Source organism: Aplidium turbinatum, chromosome 9 (genome assembly GCF_918807975.1).
Source record: "Aplidium turbinatum chromosome 9, kaAplTurb1.1, whole genome shotgun sequence".
NCBI classification, from domain to species: Eukaryota; Metazoa; Chordata; class Ascidiacea; order Aplousobranchia; family Polyclinidae; genus Aplidium; species Aplidium turbinatum.
In genome coordinates, this window is record NC_137480.1 from 27,039,515 (window position 1) to 27,060,168 (window position 20,654).

Here is a 20,654-nt window from a genome sequence, read left to right on the forward strand (position 1 = left end):
TGGTGTTGCTACAATAGCCAAACCTCCTTTTGTATAATGTCTACTTTCAGATACAACAAAATAAATCTGGGCACTTAAAAGACGTGTTTTCTCTGCCTCTTTGTTTTTCAAGTAAGCTGCTATGTGATTTGCAAAGCTGATATCAACTTTCTTTACAAAGAATTTTCAGTAATAATGAAATTAAATGAAAAGTCCACATATTAGTTTTGTGCAAGTTAATAATTTTTTTTTAACTTTTGCATTTTTTCGTTTTTTTTTTAATTTATTTTTAATTAGCAACCTTTGCCCAATAGGTTTCATCTAAGTTGGCAACAGAGGAGAAACACCCGTTGCCCTTTGTCTTTCTACGGCTAGGCTATATCTTGAACACGGTAACTAGCCTATAACAGCAATTAGATGAAACTTTATAATCACGCTTTTTTTGCTGTTTTGAAAGGATAGAATCGGTTTCGTTTATCTCATATTCTGTAAGAAAACCAACCAATACAAGGCACAACGCCCGATGTTTTTCAAATTTTTATATAAACTTGAAATGAAATATAAACAGCGATCAATTATAAATTTTTGCGCTTTTCTTTCAACTTTAATCTTCATGTTATGTAAACTTCATTTGTAATTTAACAAATTTAAACAAGTTTTCAATAAAAACCACATTCGACCATTCAGAAACTGTCCTTGCAACGAGTGAGGAATGTCTTCTTGACGTCATCAAACATCTCAATTATTAGCCACTCGTATCGCCAATCCGCCCCCTACAATCCCGAAGACCACAGCGATCCAAGCGAATCCGAAACTGACGCTGTACATCGCGCTCCCGACAAGTGTAGTTACCCCTGCAAAGATCGAGGCTCCAATGAGGATGAAGAGACCTGAAAAGTATTTATCATCAACAATTATCACTTTCAGTAATTATCCTAATTATTATTTATTTCCATTATCACCTTATACATCTTGTGATAGTTCAGCTTAATCTGCACCAATAGTAAGGCACCTGCAGCTAATTAACGCCCGCTAATTTTCAAACCTCAATATTTTTCTAAATACTGCATAATTTTGAACGAAACTTGGAATGAGGATACTTTGGGTCTGTCTAAACAACATATCTATGAAACAAGTTTCTAAGTAAAAGGGGTTGTAAATTATTAAAAAAATAAAAAATATCTCAAGCGGGCCTTATTAGATGCACGTGTTGTGAATAAGGCCCGGTTTGAATTAGCACCAAAAGTGATGGAAAAGGTGTATTTTCACTATAACAACACCACAAAACAAATTCTAATCGACAACACAGTCACATAACTAATAATTAAATACACAGACACAACTATTCCCTCCCTCGCCCCATGTTCCATTTTTTAAAAACCAACATGGTGTTTTTAGATATGGTAGGGATGATAAAGTATTTTGATTCTGAAATTATGATATTTCCATTGCAATAACAAATTGAATTAATGGTGTAACCAGAATTGTTTAGGTCACTCAAGTCTTTAACCCTCATTTTCTTCACCAGGGGTGCACAACGTTACCCCAGGGGCCCATGGGCCTCATTGCCAAAATTAGCCTAGTCTGATCATCATTATCAGTCTTGCTTTATTTAGAAAAAAAGTTTAAATTTATTGTTTTTACTGCATCAGCATGCACATATCTTTCACATAAAATGCAAAAAAAAAACAGAAATCAAAGCGGTTTGTTAACTGCAGAACAGTCTAAAATATGTGAAAATTAATAAAACCACTCAATTTCAGTCCCCCCAAACTTCAACTTTCCGTAACTCAAAAAGTTCTCAACTTTAGGCTGTGAAACTTTACCAGTTAGTCTCAATTCACCATAGCAGCAATCAGAGCTTCCAATTTTGTTTAAAAGATTTGTAGCAACGGAGATCCAGGGGGTGGGCCTTATTACTGGCCAGGCCTTATTAGCTGCAGATGCCTTACGTTTATGTTATTCAATAAATGCCTGGAAAACACTCATTCAATTTTTCGCATTGCCATTATCAACGGCATCCTTATCGATTATTGCCATCAACAATTGCCGCTATTAACCATTATTATCATTAACAATCAACCCCCGGGAATAGGAGCCTCACTGGAGCCCAACACAAATCGGCCCGATCAAGAAGGCAATCTGGTGGCCTCAATCAAGCTGGTAGTCTCATTAAAAAAAGGAGGAGGGGGGGTTGTACAAACAATTAAATCTATGGTCGGTCGAACAGATTGGGCGGGTATTCTGCATTTTTATTCTATTCTTGGTTTCATCAAAGTACAAACTAAATTTTTATGGCGACTTCTTGGTTCATTTCACAATCATGTTATGAACATAGCGACCTATACACACGGCCTTGACATCGTGCGAAGGCAGAATAATGACTGGAGGCCGAGGTAACATAACCCAAAAACAATTCGTTTATACCTTAAAACTTCTTTGTTAATTTTGAATTTTTTTGATCAGCCAAATTATTATTTCGTTTTCTTTCTAGTTTAATTATTCTACTTTATCACATTTACGTTCATTTCATTCTAACAACAGCTCCTGAAGAGAGTCAGACAACAAACTGCAGCTTCGAGGTATGAGCAACTTTTTACTTATTATTTGAATGTTACCAATGAAACAAAAGTAGCTCAAAATCACACAAAACATACACAAAGAATATTTCTCAACTGCTACTCAAATTATCAACTTATGTTGGCGATTCTGACTGCTATCAAGCGTAACAGATCGGCTTCCAGTTATTGTTATACTGTAGGTTAGTATGTTGGCAAAATCTGTGTATAGGCCTATTATAGGTCGCTATGTTCATAGTTGTATAAGTAACCAAGATGCTATTAACTGCGCATAAATCGTGCCTCATATCTCACCTCCCGAGATGTTCAGGTTTCCTCCTCGCTTCAGTAGGGACGATTTGGAGCCCATGCCTCCGATAGAAACCAGGATCGCTCCAGCTAGGAGGAAAACGGTTCCTATGATCATGAAGGAAAATGAAGCTTGGGTACCGACCGTCGCATTCAATATGTCTGTGTCTGGAAGAAAAGCGGTATAAGAAGATGGAAAAGAAGTTCCATAAATTATTGTTTTTGTGGTAGTTAGTAGATGAAGTTTGGCTTCTGCCATGGGATTGCTTTACATATCCGGCTTTGCAAAGTACAGCTAGACATTCCTAATTTCTAAACCAAGTACTGTAGCTTCTGTTAGTGAAATCCTGTAGGCCTGTTATACTTTGTTCAATACAGGGTGCAGTTTATCAAAAATTTCATTAATTGTGTTAAAAGTGAATAAAGGAAAAAATAGATGAATAGCATCCATGTTTTCGAGCAATCTTCATGACATCATATTTACTTGAGACACACGTCCCACGAAAGCAAACTCCAAAGAACCCATAATAAGCATCTCCGATTGAGATCCAGGCCGGAGCGAATGTCGCGACGATCGCGAAAACAAAGGCCAGGATGGAAAGAGTTATGGCGCCAACTTTTGAAGCATCCATTGTTTAGCAAAGTGTTTAGAGCTAATGAAACTTAAATTGTAAGCGTCGTTGGAAACCTGGGCAATGAAAACATTACTTAGATGTCTTGTAACGTTGTAAAGTTGCAATAAGTTACTTCAGTACCCCATAAAATTCATACAGATGCAAAACGGAAATTGACAATTGGTCGAGCAGCAGTGGACCTTCAAGCTCTCAGCTAAATCAACTATTTGTATAACAAGAATTATTCAGTTAAGTTCACAAGAAAAGTATCATATTAGGTTGTGGTAGATTAATTTGTGTAATAATGTATGTATTATGTATTCTTATTGTATACGGTATGTATTATTTATACCATTATTATGTATTTGCGTAAGTACTAATTATTACTTAAATGTAGTAGCAGCAGAGGACATCAATGCAATAGGGAGGACCCGAAATGTTAAGCCTATTTAATATATGAACAAAATGGTCAGGGCGCTTGGTTAATCGAATAAGAAAAAAAGTCGAAAAACGTGGATACTAAGCTGTTCTGCAAACCTTTCTTTTTTTTCAAACACCAGACTCCGTGGTTTTATACACCACCTGATGGCGCCTCCCATGGTATGGGCCTTCCCCCCACAACTTGGGTGAAGCTCAATAGAATTCGAACTAACGAAGCTACACTAACTTGGTTTTCCATCACCTGCCCTGAAATTTGGACCATCTTGTCTCTTACACGAAGTAAGAAGTTTCGAAAACTAAACTGTTTTCATCTTCATGTGAATAATGAATTGAGCATCTACATTTTGGGCTCTTTATTTTTTTATAGGTGCTAAAATATTTAAATGAAATCATTGTTGCGAGTAGAATGTTGCACATAGCTAGAAGCTGCAGGTTTTCCTTTGACTCTCTTCAGGAGCTATCGTCAGAATAAAATAAACCTAAAAGTGGTGAAGTATTTATAGTAGAAAAAAAACGAAATGTAAATTTGGTTGATTAGAATAATTTAAAATTCAAAAGTAATCTTTATAAAAACTCTCGATCCAATCTTATGCCACCACTATAGCTCAGTTGGTTAGCGCGTCACTTCTGGAACGAAGAACCTTCAAGATCAAGCGGCGCTGGTTCGACTCTCGGGGTGTGCGCTTGAGCAACGCACGTTAAGAACTGCTCTCCATTCAACGGCATCTAATGGTTGGAATAATTCCCTAGCAACAACACTTCAACAATTGGAAACTTCACTCTGTCAATCTCGGTGACCGGGCCTGGGTCAGTGATTCAAAGACTCTACAAGTATGCGAAACTGCCAGGATTAAGCTCTGCCAAGAAGATTTCCCAGTCCGAGGATAAAGATTCAATCAATCACCAAAAAGAATTCGTTTTTGCCTTAAAACTTCTTTGTTAATTTTGAATTATTCTGATCAGCCAAATTTACATTTCGTTTTTCTTCTACTATAAATACTTCACCACTTTTAGGTTTATTTTGTTCTGACCACAGCTCCTGAATAGGATCAAACGAAGACCTGCAGCTTTTAGCTATGTGCAACCTTCTACTCACAACCTTCAAGATTTGTAACCAATCATCTCTTCAAGATCATTGTTGTCCAAAAATATTTTGCAAGTTGTTTTTACTTCAAAATGAAAGATTCTGCAGCTTACCATGCAAATAAAACTAAAGAACTATTTCTACTTGAATAAAACTTGTTATACAAACTGCCAAACTTAGCTTGATACCGTAACAAGAATATCATTTAAATATCATCAGCATCAAATTTATTACAACTAAAATAAGTACTACAGTCTATTTAATAATATCTTTCATTGCAATTTATATTTGTAAGTAGTTTTAATGAAATGCTCTGATGTTTGAAAGTTTAAGGTAAAGTGCAACAACTTGTCAATGTGTGTCACTTTCTTTTGTTTCTAGTTAGAAAATCTAACATTTCTGTATCTTCGGAATACCTTGCTCTCTATCCTGTAAATGAGACCAGATGCTTTCTACAGACCGCTCTGACCTGCTCTCTGCACCTGGCGGCGATAGGGATGGGCTCTGGGTGGGTCCGGCTTTATATGGGACCGGTTAATTATTGAAAGACATGAGGATGAATTGCTTTAAGGAGAAGAGGAATCCCTGTTCACTATCTTCGTAGCAAAGGCGTAAATCGAAATATATATTTAATCGACAAATAACTTGAGTTAATTGCGCAAATAACTCAAGATTTTCGTGATTCCATAAAACAAACAAATTATATTTAGGCCCGTTGCCAAAGTTGTTAAACTTTCTTACTGATTCGTATAATGACGTCATAATTGTTTACCGTTAGATTGAACTACTCACATGACCACAACTTTCAAGTTTCCTTATTGTCTTGTCGATGCTACCGGCTCCACATCGCGGCATTGCGCTCCGAGAGAGGACAGGGAAGATGATTGGTGACGTGCTTTCCAAGCAAGGTGATTCCACAACATCTTCTTATTAGATTCCAAGTTTCTCGCCAGGGAAATTTGATGTTTATTGATGAGAATTTATTGATGAGAAGGAGATGTGGTAGCGTTTTCGAAGCCAGCAGTTATACTCCTGGCTTAGTTGCAGACAATGCACATCGCATGTCAGGTCCACACTCCACAGTTAATTTCGAGTTTGTGTCTTGTTAAGTTGTGTCTTGTTAGTTTATGTCACAGTTAAGTTTGTTTCGAGCTTGTTTCTTCACTACACATGCATTTGCAGAAAAGCCACTTTCACATAAATAATGTCACAAACAGCGATTGTTACCAAACAATAGATTAAACGACAATAATCGCGAGAAACTATAGTTCAAACTAGGTCACATTTCTAATCAAAGCCTACAACCTTCGCACCCCCCCTTTGAAGAATCTTTACGCTCCTCAGTTTAAGAACCACTGCTCTACAAGCATCCAAAACTACCAGGAATAACCTGTCAGAGGCTTTGTCAGCCCGATGATAAAGTTCAAAACCAAGCAACAATAAGTCAGAATTGATACAAATTAAAACCCATGGAGTAGCTTCGTTTGTCGAATTCAAATCCTCAATTACTTTGATATTTTCAATTTAATTCGAGCTTATTCTCTGGAGAATAAAGTCACTGCATGGATCTATCATAGCACCACGCCTATGTAGCGATGACACCAACCCAACACTGAGCCCTCACATCAGTGAGCAATCATTTTAACACCGACTCGTGACTTCCTCATTTCATTCGCTTCTCAGATTTTTTTTCAGAGTTTCACGACTTGCCAAGTCATGTGACGATCAATGACTTCAGTCGTTCATGTCATCTGTTGAATAATTCAACGAAACAATGCGGGGCGGCCACAGCAATGGTTTCATCAATTTGAGATCAACAACAGAGGCAGGTCTGTGCTCTAAACGAAAGCCTTTGCTCGTCTTGTCTGCTCTGCGTGTTCTAACAAATTATTTTCTCGTATTTTTTTTTCTGATTTGGCTTGTGGTCTGTTCCTTCTCTTTATTGATTCTTGTATTTTGTTGGTTGTTTTTTATATCGAAAGTTCGTTGTTCAGAGGAATTCCTTGCAATGCCGGTAGGCTAAAGCAAAATTCAACAACTGTCATATTTTTATTCTTCAGATAGTGAACGCTTTCGTTCCACATATTGAGGACACAATGTGGCGTCAAAAACGTCCGATCTTTGTCTTTGTTTTTTTGTTGCTTAGAAAAATGTATCCCTCTCTTCGATAACTTAGTTGGTTCTGTGTACGTACGACTTCTGTTCGTACGACTTTGTAAACAAAGAAACTTCACTCAGGTGGCGCTGGTTCGACTTTCGAGGGTAGGCACTTTAACATGCAGATACCCAATCCAACCACAAACCATTAACCAATCAGAAGCTACGCTGTTCATGACGTCATCAAGGTTGCGTTTAAGAAGAACAGAGGAAAAACGCAAATTCTAGCAAAATAAGCAAACAAGAATTAAGCAATAAAATCAAGAATACATTTCAAAAAAAAAATTTACCGCCCTCTGCCGGCAGGGTGTCAACATGGTCGCCTTTCTTAGCTTACCACTAGAGGGAGTATTGTGAACATCTGAGGTCACAACAAAAAGCCTCTTTCAACTGGGAGCACGAAGCGCCAAACAAACCAATGCAGCCATAAAGCGCAGCAAGTAGCATCTAAGAATGGAGAGTTAGCTGTCTCTAATATTCTCATTATCACGTAATACATGTCTCGACGCTCCCATTGTCGTGCTGTGGTTGGTTCATCAAAAAAACAAAACCGGCAAGTCAAGCTATGAACAATGCAGCAGCCACACTTTATAGCGTTGCTGTCAACTCGTTTACAAGTCGGTTCATGTTAATTGAGGCTTTTGTAGCATCCGGTAGAGGCAATACATTGTAATTTTTGCAGATTAAATTACAATCACTAAAATTAAATCACAACAATACTTAACATCTCTTCAGGTATTAGGCCTACCGATTTATTACTTTTGAATATTTTTCAAGACCTTCTGATGATCCCCTTTTAGGGTGAAACGAGCTGCAGGAGTTTTAGAAAGTAATAACTATATTTGATGTAATTAGATTTAATTTGATTTGTTTGACACTGAGCACTTTTTGTAGTAAGTTATTAATTGTTTAATCTGGTAAATAAATTATTTATTGGTTATTTTTCTTTTTGAATCTTGAATACATTCAAAGAAAACCATGGAACAAAACTTATATATTACACTTTCGTTTGTGCAAGCATCAGTACTTCCAGTTTGATTACATCCAAAAAGTTGCCACACGCCAGTACATTGTTCTTCATTGTTTATTGCTCACACATAGTCATCATCATGTGCGTCTCCAAGCCGAAGGTTGGCTTTCAATTGCTTCCACACGTCAAAATAAGCAAAACAAGGCAAAATAAGTCGAAGTGAAATATTGTACTCACCTAAGGTGATGTTAAACGCTACGCAATTTATACTGTTAAAGGAACGCAAGAATGTATTTGAGGTGACTACAAAGGAGCTGATGTGATTGGAACGCCTTGCGCGTATTTACTGTAAATCAGACATTTGTACCCTGTATACAAAAATTTGACGTTAACTAACGAAAGACCACAACAAAGCCGACGTACTAGATACCACAGAGAAAATGGTATTTGGAAAGTAGGCTACTATAATTTATTATTGCAATGACTCAAGTATTTGATTTGCAATTTAGAATTATCATGAAGGAAAGATAACAATATCAGATCGTGACAATAAGTGACTCGATTTCAAACTCAATCAAAGAAAATTTAAGATATTTCATAATTTCGTCGAAGCGATTGGTTCCTGTTTGACAGATGTTCAATTTTATTGAACCGAAACTGTAGCACCAGGAGATTCCCCGATATGAGGAACCGAAGATAGATCACGTCGAACAATTAGTTGCCTTTTGAAGATTTCGAATTGTTTTTGTGAAAATTTTATAATCTCAAAAAAAAAAAGATAATATCATTCTATTGAATGCCTGATGTTGGTTGTCTATTTTTACACCATTACACAATCGCTTGAATCTTCTCAATAGTAACTTGGGGGTTTCAATAAAAACAAAAACATGAAATTGTCAAATTTCTCAAGATCTTTGGTTATGACAGTTTTAACTTCATATTCAAACTCTAGCGAAGAGTCGATCAGGAGTTCTGGTCGATAGAAATTCTGCACTTTACATTGACTCTGGTGTTGCTACAAAAGCCAAGCCTCCCTTTGTATAATGTCTACTTTCAGATACAACAAAATAAATCTGGGCACTTAAAAGACGTATTGTCTCTGCCTCTTTGCTTTTCAAGTAAGCTGCTATGTGATTTGCAAAGTTGATATTACCTTTCTTTACAAAGAGTTTTCAGTATTAATGAAATTAAATGAAAAGTCCACATACTATTTTTGTGCAATTTTATAATTTTTTTTTAACTTTTGCATTTTTTCGTTTTTTTTTTAAATTTATTTTTAATTAGCAACATTTGCCCAATAGGTTTCATCTAAGTTGGCAACAGAGGAGAAATACCCGTTGCCCTTTGTCTTTCTACGGCTAGGCTACAGTATATCTTGAACACGGTAACTAGCCTATAACAGCAATTAGATAAAACTTTATAATCACGCTTTTTTGCTGTTTTGAAAGGATAGAATCGGTTTCGTTCATCTCATATTCTGTAAGGCAGGAGTCGGCTACCTACGGCCCGCGGGCCGGATCCGGCCCGCCAAGCAAAATTATCCGGCCAGCAGCATTTTTGCAAATTGTAGTTGGCGGGCCAAAACGAACATCCCATTATTTTATGCTGCCATTTGGTTTTACATAACAGAATTAAGATTACTAAATGTTATGTAAAACTTTCGCAATTTTTACTTTTCCATATTTATCCGTAACGCTCACTTGTAATCACGTAGCCTGTGTACTTATGCCGCAACAATGCTTAGTTAGGGCATTGTCGCCATTTTGAATTTCCTTGATATTCTTTCTCTGCGAACTGCATTTTAGAGAGAGCGACGTTGCAGGCCTGACAGATAGTTTGATAGATTTGAAGTTTTAAGAATTAGTTTGTTTGAAGGTTGATAATTTAGAAATATGTGTAGCTTAGGAAGCAGGAATTGGCCTTTTTAGTGACAGCCAGTCCAGACTTTTAAATTACTTTATTTTTTAGAGTTATAATTTACTCCCAGTTCCATTTTTCCGTTTTTTTCAACAAGTGATTCTTGTCTTTGAAGAATTTGCTGCTTGTTAGAATCCACCAAGCATAGGAAATTATCACAAAGCGCCTTTGTATCCGCGACCTATCGATCACGGGTCGCTTTGTTATAGTAAACTAGGTTTAGGGCAAAATTTAGCTTAAGCTTGCAGAAGGTAGCATCAAGGTAGGCTACTTGGCAGTTTCACCTTGAAGTCCGGTTATATTAGCCTATTTACTGCATGCTAGTTGCAGGCTACATGAGTTGCGTTAGTAATAGTCAATTAACCGTATATTTAACGGCAAGTTGAGAACACAACTTACTGATGACCACTTGCAAGATGTTATGATTCTTGCCTCATCCAACCTATCACCTGACCTTCAGAAACTTTCTAGCAGGAAACAACATCAAATATCACATTAATGTTGTGCTGTCAATAAATAAAGTACTTGGTGTTTTTCGTTACCAATTGTTACTAATTTTCTTTATATTAATCTATATAAGCCTATAGTAGCTAAATATGGAGATACTCTGATAAGAACGCCAATTTTAACAATATTATGAAAAGTAAAGAAAACGGAAGTGCAAATGGAAAACTTGTACGGCCCGTTGACATCTGCGCAGTTTTGTTTTGGCCCGCGACTGAAGAAAGGTTGCCGACCCCTGCTGTAAGGCAACCAACCAATACAAGGCACAAGACACAACGCCCGATGTTTTTCAAAATTTTATATAAACTTGAAATAAAATATAAACAGCGATCAATTATAAATTTTTGCGCTTTTCTTTCAACTTTAATGTTGACGTCATGTAAACTTCATTTGTAATTCAACAAATTTAAACAAGTTTTCAATAAAAACCACATTCGACCATTCAGAAACTGTCCTTGCAACGAGTGAGGAATGTCATCTTGACGTCATCAAACATCTCAATTATTAGCCACTCGTATCGCCAATCCGCCCCCCACAATCCCGAAGACCACAGCGATCCAAGCGAATCCGAAACTGACGCTGTACATCGCGCTCCCGACAAGTGTAGTTACCCCTGCAAAGATCGAGGCTCCAATGAGGATGAAGAGACCTGAAAAGTATTTATCATCAACAATTATCACTTTCAATAATTATCCTAATTATTATTTATTTCCATTATCACCTTATACATCTTGTGATGGTTCAGCTTAGTCTGCACCAATAGTACGTTTATGTTATTCAATAAATGCCTGGAAAACACTCATTCAATTTTTCGCATTGCCATTATCAACGGCATCCTTATCGATTATTGCCATCAACAATTGCCGCTATTAACCATTATTATCATTAACAATCAACCCCCGGGAATAGGAGCCTCACTGGAGCCCAACACAAATCGGCCCGATCAAGAAGGCAATCTGGTGGCTTCAATCAAGCTGGTAGTCTCATTAAAAAAAGGAGGAGGGGTGTTGTACAAACAATTAAATCTATGGTCGGTCGAACAGATTGGGCGAGTATTCTGCATTTTTATTCTATTCTTGGTTTCATCAAAGTACAAACTAAATCTTTATGGCGACTTCTTGGTTCATTTCACAATCATGTTATGAACATAGCGAGTAAGCGACCTATACACACGGCCTTGTCATCGTGCGAAGCTAGAATAATGACTGGAGACCGACGTAACATAACCCAAAAACAATTCGTTTATACCTTAAAACTTCTTTGTTAATTTTGAATTTTTTTGATCAGCCAAATTATTATTTCGTTTTCCTTCTAGTTTAATTATCCTACTTTATCACATTTACGTTCATTTCATTCTAACAACAGCTCCTGAAGAGAGTCAGACGAATAACTGCAGCTTCGAGATATGAGCAACCTTTTACTTATTATTTGAATGTTACCAATAAAACAAAAGTAGCTCAAAATCACACAAAATACACACAAAGAATATTTCTCAACTGCTACTCAAATTATCAACTTATGTTGGCGATTCTGACTGCTATCAAGCGTAACCGATCGGCTTCCAGTTATTGTTATACTGTAGGTTAGTATGTTGGCAAAATCTGTGTATAGGCCTATTATAGGTCGCTATGTTCATAGTTGTATAAGTTGGTCACAGCGGTAAACCATAATTTCTTCGTGGGAAAATTGTAACTTAAAGTTCCCGGATCCGTTCGTCTGCATATAATGACCGAAGAAACACACACTTGAACTTCTTTTCAAAAAGTGTATTTCTGTAAAAATTAGCCCACGGCTACCGAAAACGAGGGGGTGCAACGCGTACACCACTGAAAACTGTCACTACAGAACAGATTACTTGGATAAAAGACGGAACCTTTGTCCAGCTAGCAAGCACTAAGCCAACAGTTAAATGTGCGGCCAACTTTCAAACAATCATTTTACGAATGACCAGAATAGATATCAATATCTCAAATTCACGTAGAAAATAACTGTGACGCAATAGAAAGACATTGTCACGCAATTCAAAACAGGTGTTCGAGCTAGTGAACCAATGCATTCATGTTTAAACAGGCCCAAACAGGTCTGACACAAGTCTTATTAACGATGGTGCAATTTTGGAACACTTTCCAGCAACTTCCATGACGTAATATTCAGAAGACTTGAACTGTTTTTATATGACGTTTGAATAGGTGAAAATTGTCGGGAACATAAGTAACCAAGATGCTATTAACTGCGTATAAATCGTGCCTCATATCTCACCTCCCGAGATGTTCAGGTTTCCTCCTCGCTTCAGTAGGGACGATTTGGAGCCCATGCCTCCGATAGAAACCAGGATCGCTCCAGCTAGGAGGAAAATGGTTCCTATGATCATGAAGGAAAATGAAGCTTGGGTACCGACCGTCGCATTCAATATGTCTGTGTCTGGAAGAAAAGCGGAATAAGAAGATTCAAAAGAAGTTCTATAAATTATTGTTTTTGTGGTAGTTAGTAGATGAAGTTTGGCTTCTGCCATGGGATTTCTTTACATATCCGGCTTTGCAAAGTACAGCTAGACATTCCTAATTTCTAAACCAAGTACTGTAGCTTCTGTTAGTGAAATCCTGTAGGCCTATTATACTTTGTTCAATACAGGTTGCAGTTTATCAAAGATTTCATTAATTGTGTTAAAAGTGAATAAAGGAAAAAAATAGATGAATAGCATCCATGTTCTTGAGCAATCTTTATGACATCATATTTACTTGAGACACACGTCCCACGAAAGCAAACTCCAAAGAATCCGTAATAAGCATCCCCGATTGAGATCCAGGCCGGAGCGAATGTGGCGACGATCGCGAAAACAAAGGCAAGGATGGAAAGAGTTATGGCGCCAACTTTTGAAGCATCCATTCTTCACCAAAGTGTTTAGAACTAATGAAACTTAAATTGTAAGCGTCGTAGGGAACCTGAGCAATGAAAACATTACTTAGATGTCTTGTAACGCGAGAAAGTTGCAATAAGTTGCTTCGGAACCTCATATAGTTTCTACAGATGCAAAACGGAAATTGACAATTGGTCGAGCAGCAGGGGACCTTCAAGCTCTCAGCTAAATCAACTAATTTGTATGACAAGAATTATTCGGTCAAGTTCACAAGAAAAGTATCATATTAGGTTGTGGTAGATGTTATTAATTGGTGTAATAATGTATGTATTATGTATTCTTATTGTATACGGTATGTATTATATGAACCATTATTATGTATTTACGTAAGTACTAATTATTACTTAAATGTAGTAGCAGCAGAGGACATCAATGCAATAGGGAGGACCCGAAATGTTAAGTCTATTTAATATATGAACAAAATGGTCAGGGCGCTTGGTTAGTCGAATAAGAAAAAAAGTCGAAAAACGATACTAAGCTGTTCTGCAAACCTTTCTTTTTTTTCAAACACCAGACTTCGTGGTTTTATACACCACCTGGTGGCGCCTCCAATGGTATGGGCCTTCCCCCCACAACTTGGGTGAAGCTCAATAGAATTCGAACAAACGAAGCTACACTAACTTGGTTTTCCATCACCTGCCCTGAAATTTGGACTATCATGTCTCTTACACGAAGTAAGAAGTTTCGAAAACTAAACTGTTTTCATCTTCATGTGAATAATGAATTGAGCATCTACATTTTGGGCTTTTTTTTTATAGGTGCTAAAATATTTAAATGAAATCATTGTTGCGAGTAGAATGTTGCACATAGCTCGAAGCTGCAGGTTTTCGTCTGAGTCTCTTCAGAAGCTATCGTCAGAATAATATAAACATAAAAGTGGTGAAGTATTTATAGTAGAAAAAAAACGAAATGTAAATTTGGTTGATTAGAATAATTTAAAATTCAAAAGTAATCTTTATAAAAACTCTCGATCCAATCTTATGCCACCACTATAGCTCAGTTGGTTAGCGCGTCACTTCTGGAACAAAGAACCTTCAAGATCAAGCGGCGCTGGTTCGACTCTCGGGGTGTGCGCTTGAGCAACGCACGTTAAGAACTGCTCTCCATTCAACGGCATCTAATGGTTGGAATAATTCCCTAGCAACAACACTTCAACAATTGGAAACTTCACTCTGTCAATCTCGGTGACCGGGCCTGCGTCAGTGATTCAAAGCCTCTACAAGTATGCGAAACTGCCAGGATTAAGCTCTGCCAAGAAGATTTCCCAGTCCGAGGATAAAGATTCAATCAATCACCAAAAAGAATTCGTTTTTGCCTTAAAACTTCTTTGTTAATTTTGAATTATTCTGATCAGCCAAATTTACGTTTCGTTTTTCTTCTACTATAAATACTTCACCACTTTTAGGTTTATTTTGTTCTGACAATAGCTCCTGAATAGAATCAAACGAAGACCTGCAGCTTCTAGCTATGTGCAACCATCTACTCGCAACCTTCAAGATTTGTAACCAATCATCTCTTCAAGATCATTGTTGTCCAAAAATATTTTGCAAGTTGTTTTTACTTCAAAATGAAAGATTCTGCAGCTTACCATGCAAATAAAACTAAAGAACTATTTCTACTTGAATAAAACTTGTTATACAAACTGCCAAACTTAGCTTGATACCGTAACAAGAATATCATTTAAATATCATCAGCATCAAATTTATTACAACTAAAATAAGTGCTACAGTCTATTTAAAATATCTTTCATTGCAATTTATATTTGTAAGTAGTTTTAATAAAATGCTCTGATATCTGAAAGTTTAAGGTAAAAGTGCAACAACTTGTCAATGTGTGTTACTTTCTGTTGTTTCTCGTTAGAAAATCTAACCACATTTCTGTATCTTCGAAATACCTTGCCCTCTATCCTGAGAATGAGACCAGATGCTTTCTATAGACCGCTCCGACCTGCTCCCTGCACCTGGCGGCGATAGGGATGGGCTCTGGGTGGGTCCGGCTTTATATGGGACCGGTTAATTATTGAAAGACATGAGGATGAATTGCTTTAAGGAGAAGAGGAATCTCTGTTGACTATCTTCGTAGCAAAGGCGTAAATCGAAATATATATTTAATCGACAAATAACTTGAATTACTTGCGCAAATAACTCAAGATTTTCGTGATTTCATAAAACAAACAAATTATATTTAGGCCCGTTGCCGAAGTTGTTGAACTTTCTTACTGATTCGTATATTGACGTCATAATTGTTTACCGTTAGATTGAACTACTCACATGACCACAACTTTCAAGTTTCCTTATTGTCTTGTCGATGCTACCGGCTCCACATCGCGGCATTGCGCTCCGGGAGAGGACAGGGAAGGTGATTGATGACGTGCTTTCCAAGCAAGATGATTCCACAACATCTTCTTTATGGATTCCAAGTTTCTCGCCAGGGAAACTGCAAAGATATTGATGATTTGTTGTGGAACAAAATTAGTGTTGATTTAAAAATTAAAACAATGCCAGTTTGTCTACAAACGTTCACATCTATGTTGCTTTCCCATGAACTTGATCATTCATTTGTCCAGCCACATCTCATAATGCTGTTCAAATTGAAGCTGCCATGCAATGTGATATCGTTTGAACGTTGGTCACTCAGAACAGCACAAAAATTAATCAAAAAATGTGATGTAAGTAAAAATGTGAAGCTTTGTGAAGGCTAAAATGTACATTACTTTTCGTTTGGGTGGTGAGGTACGGTTTGTTAAAGTGAATGGCCATATCCAGCACAACTACAAAATTAAAAATGCATCGTGTGCTGTAGATTTGTATAGCCTACTATATTGTATTTTTAAAGTTTGCTACATCTCGTACACAACTTTTATCACAAATTCGTTCCTTTTCTCTTAGTTCCTGCCAATATTCTTTCGAAGAAAGTGACCAGGTACAAACATTCTTTTCATCGAGCATTAATGAGAAAGATAGCTTATACTGTATAATGTTTAACAAATCTAACCTGTGCTGCCTGCAGTGACATTGGAGCCGAAATTAATTCCAAATAGTTTTATGAGATCATTGCGGCTAAGTTCAGTTCAGTTGTTTTTATTTCTGACCATCATATCAAAACAATACACGTGAACATAGTAAAGGTTGAGAAAAAGGTAGAAGCGACAAAACGTGAACGTTAAAACGTGCTTGTGACCGAAGTAAGTTATTGAGTTGAAAAAAATTTGGCACGGTTGTAACAGAAAAATTTATGATAGAAATGGAAATAACAAAAAAGAAAAAGTTACAAACAAAAATAAAAATAACAACTTATATTCATATTCAGACAGTATTTTTATTAGCCCATATAACTTTAGCTGATATTTTTAAGATTTGTATAAACAGACACTTGCTATGAAGATCAGCCATAGTGTGTTATCAAGAGTGCTGATGGTCGTGAGGGGTCTTGATGTGTTTAGCTCATAGCAAAGAAGAGCAAGGCAGGCAAAGAAAACCCCACAAAGAAATCCTACCATGGCAAAGCCATTTCAAGCTCAACGCACCAGGCCTTGCACGACTCACAAAATAGTTACAACTGGAGTCAAGTTGAGTTATCGTCAAGTTATTTGACGACACGAATCAATGACAAAAACAAACAAACAAAAACGACATCATCATCTTGCGGAAATTCAATTATACCCAGGCAAGTTATGTCTTGAAGATATCAAGCGTGCTTTGATAAAAAGTTACGTCGATAAAGCAATAATTATAAGACCCCAGCCAGCTAAATTCGTCACCTCCACACCGATCCGACGTCTGCAAACGTTGAATCAATGCAAAAAATGACAGGCATCGCTAGCTGGGATGCAGTATAGTGGCATGTCACAGTGATGAGAAATTTTTGTTACCGTATGTTTTACGCCTCTCATCAAATGGCATCTGGAGGTCACGCTGCAGGTGCAGGGTTAAACGAAAACGAAACATTTTTTCGATTGTTAGCTGAACAAACACTTGGGTGGTCGTCGTATGTCACAAGTTGACACGTCACAGTAATCCGTTGTGATTTCATAAAAGAATAATTAACAAACCCAGTGATCACATGACCTGGAGACAACGTACAGCGTCATTGGAACTGAGAAAATCATGGAGAGGAAAGTGGTAACTATAATTAAAAAAAATCCCGTTCATTGTTTGTTGATCGTTAAACATGGACAATGGCATCGTTACCAGCGACATGCGACGAGGTTCCTGGTTTGTAACTGATTAATAAATATTCTAATTTGGGTAGAGAGGTAACTGTTTTCAACCAATAAATAAGTAATAAATAAATAATCGCCTAAATCGTGTTTCTAATTTTCTACGAATCAAAGCAAAACATTGTGAGACTTATTTACATTGGTTTAAAAATTAATTTGCAATTAACGCGTCTGTCGGTTCAGGCGGTTTGCTCAAATCGGATCGTAAATTATCAAAAATGAAGAGCACTGAGCACCGATTGTTTGAACGGAGCAGATTGTTACTACATAGTTAAGTTATTGTGTACCGCTGTTTTATGGCGAGAGCCGACTTACGAACAGATTGAATCTCATCTCTGCTCCTACCGAAACTGCAATAACACCGGATAAAAAGTGGTTTCTAGAATTTCAAACCTGTTCTGGAATATATTCGGGTGCTGATTCTCAAAGAAGTTCTTCGCTCGATTTTTTGAGATGTGATGTACGCCCCTCCCCTTGTGACACTACATTCTGCCCAGATTTTACATCTCTCAACAAGATCAGAATGCGTTTAAGCTTTTTTAAGGTACGGTTGTTTTCAGAATCTTAACATAGTTGCGCATTGTTTCAACAACTCAAAGTACGTCATAAACTCAACAAACGTGGTTTTATGACGTTTATACATCATCAAGTAATTCTCTTTTGGGAGTTTTTTCAAGTACATGTAAATTCAAGGCAGTTTCTTTGTAGATGCCAAGGATAAGCACAATCATTTTGATATAAAAACCAATATGGCGAATGTTCGGTATGTCGTAGGAATCTTTAATGCAAAAGCAATCAACAGCAACAAGAGAATAAAATGAGTCCACCATGACTTAGAATTGACAGGAGATCTCCTTCCTCATTCAATTGAAGCTGTTCTCAACCTGTAAGATATAACAAACATGATGACCAAATTATTTCTTTGAATTTGAAAGTGCAGAAGGGGTAGTTCTAAATATACAATTGAGAGGTTTCGGCCATCTAACATGCATAGAAAAGAAAATAAATTAATAAAGTCATTTTTTGAGAAGTTTGTAAGTTGCACCACACTATGATCACAGGTAGAAAATGTAAGTAGAACTAACAATGATCAACTTTTTTCTTGGAAGTCAATATGATGCACAATAATTCATTCGTTCTCTCTTTGTAAGGGAACAAAGCTTTCAGTGATTAGGCCTAATGCACAAAAAACAGCACGGCCTTAGAAATGTCGTCGTCGTATGAGCCTCTGGGGCCGAGAGTCCATCTTTTTACCTCCCCAGATTCACGATGTTCCCGGAATACACTGGAAGGCTACTAGAGAGCAGCCAGTCTTTAGTATCATCATCCAGGACACACAGAACTTCCACTCCATCAGATTGTTAGGTGGCTTGAAAATGGTATAGTCGTTGATGATGTGGTCTGCGGTCTGTTCTTCGGTGCAACAATCAATATGCGATTCTTGATTGACCGAGCGTAATGTTTTAATTGTAAAATTTTTATACGAAATGTTATTATCGGTTACTGTTCTACAGTGACCTTTGATTGCGAAATCCTTATATGTGACGTATATTTAGAAGTTTCTGCGTGCGTGCGTGCAAGTCTAGAAGCTTCTCCAGCTCGCTTCTCACAATTTTCCTCGCTGTATGTTTTTATGACGTCACAAAGATGTTTACGTGTACTAAAGCTTGACCAGAACAATGAGTTCTTATGATGTAACAATATCGTACCTTCTCGAAGTTACTAGACCAAACAAACCTGCTACAAATAGTGGCGGAATTTGCGTAAATTATTGTAGTTAGCAATATGGAGGTAGAGATTATAGTGAGATGATTGTTGATTAAGAGTTGAATTGAAGTTGAAGTAATTGACTACGAGGAGAGGAGAATTGGTGCTATTAGAAGTTGTGATCGAGATTATAGTTATATGAGAAGCTGTGATTGAAGTACGTTAAAGGCGATTATAAGAGTTGCAGACGTCGGAATTCATTGCTGTTCACTGTTACTTTGATCATTTGTTGGAAGTGTTGAGCCACTCGTTAGTCCTTCAAGAACTTTCATTTATCATCTCACTAGTAGAACTATTCGACCATTTAATTGACTGTTTTTCTGTGATATCCCATTAAAATATGTCATTAATCCTTTCCAAGTCTCTTGTCTGGTAACAGATAGAAAGAATCGTTACACTCGGCGCCACATTCACAGGAGGAGAAAGAAGCCATCCCCCATTGGTGCATGGTTTAGTAAAAAAAAAACGACGCCCGTACGAAGATGGTTGAGGCGCTCCACTGCACCCATGCCTGTCTTTGTAGTGTCCGGTCGATGGGGCGTGTGTCAGTGTTGGAGATGAACGACTAAAGTCTGGTGGTACTTAACATCTATTCTGAATTCCATTTATGGTCTGTCTAGGTAGCCGCAGAAATGTTTTGTACATCAGCTTCGTTGATCAGAAGTTGAGCGGCTGGCTCGAATGGGTGTCTTGATTTCAGTCGATCAAGAAATTTCGTAGTCGCAGCCTCAGTGGTTTTAGAGATACAACTGTTGATACAAAAAAGTTGCATTGACAGCCCCCTCCCCCCCCAACCTTCAAATGGTCAAGTAATCTGGTGGCAGCAAAGTTAGCAGTGCCAGGTGTGGCGTTTAGGTAGGAGCGGTGGAAAGTTTCACACTCAGTCTCTCAGCATGGAGTGTAGCCACAGTTATCATGGCATTGCAAAAGTCCTGGTATGCCTCGTCTGCGTTACAGGTTTCAGGTGGTAGTAACTTAGCAGTAGACTTATTGGTGAAGGGGTTATACTGATTTCAATCGTCTTTTTTGAAGTTCCATCACTTCACCGGTGAACTCGAGACAGGAGCCACAATTTTTTGGGCGGTAATGAGGGACAGCCGGTGTTGGGACCGTAGGAACCTCTCAAGAACACGTCTGTCTGAAAGAGAGCTGTCGACACTTGCGAAGGCCAAGCCAAAGTTTGTCCCTGTTCCCCAGCGACCGGAGTGGAAACTGGCT

General features: G+C 37.5%; 2 protein-coding genes across 3 annotated transcripts; both read right to left on the reverse strand.

The window, feature by feature from the left end:
- Nucleotides 1-598: 598 nt before the first annotated feature.
- On the reverse strand, nt 599-6,142 carry LOC145777781 (uncharacterized). 2 transcript variants are annotated; one of them, XM_082589228.1, is made up of 4 exons: nt 5,778-6,142; nt 3,331-3,534; nt 2,853-3,014; nt 599-869 (listed from the first exon to the last, which is right to left on the reverse strand). In XM_082589228.1, the coding sequence occupies exons 2-4, from the start codon at nt 3,476-3,478 to the stop codon at nt 718-720; spliced, it is 462 nt and encodes a 153-aa protein (XP_082445354.1). In that variant the 5' UTR covers nt 3,479-3,534; nt 5,778-6,142; the 3' UTR covers nt 599-717. The 2 variants fall into 2 exon arrangements, with proteins under 2 accessions (XP_082445354.1, XP_082445355.1); XM_082589229.1 differs by lacking the exon at nt 5,778-6,142 and having other exon boundaries at nt 3,331-3,694.
- Nucleotides 6,143-10,822: 4,680 nt separating this feature from the next.
- On the reverse strand, nt 10,823-13,496 carry LOC145777568 (uncharacterized). Its single transcript, XM_082588983.1, has 3 exons — nt 13,272-13,496; nt 12,793-12,954; nt 10,823-11,182 (listed from the first exon to the last, which is right to left on the reverse strand). Exons 1-3 carry the CDS (start codon nt 13,417-13,419, stop codon nt 11,031-11,033), a joined length of 462 nt encoding a protein of 153 aa, XP_082445109.1. The 5' UTR covers nt 13,420-13,496; the 3' UTR covers nt 10,823-11,030.
- Nucleotides 13,497-20,654: the final 7,158 nt, after the last annotated feature.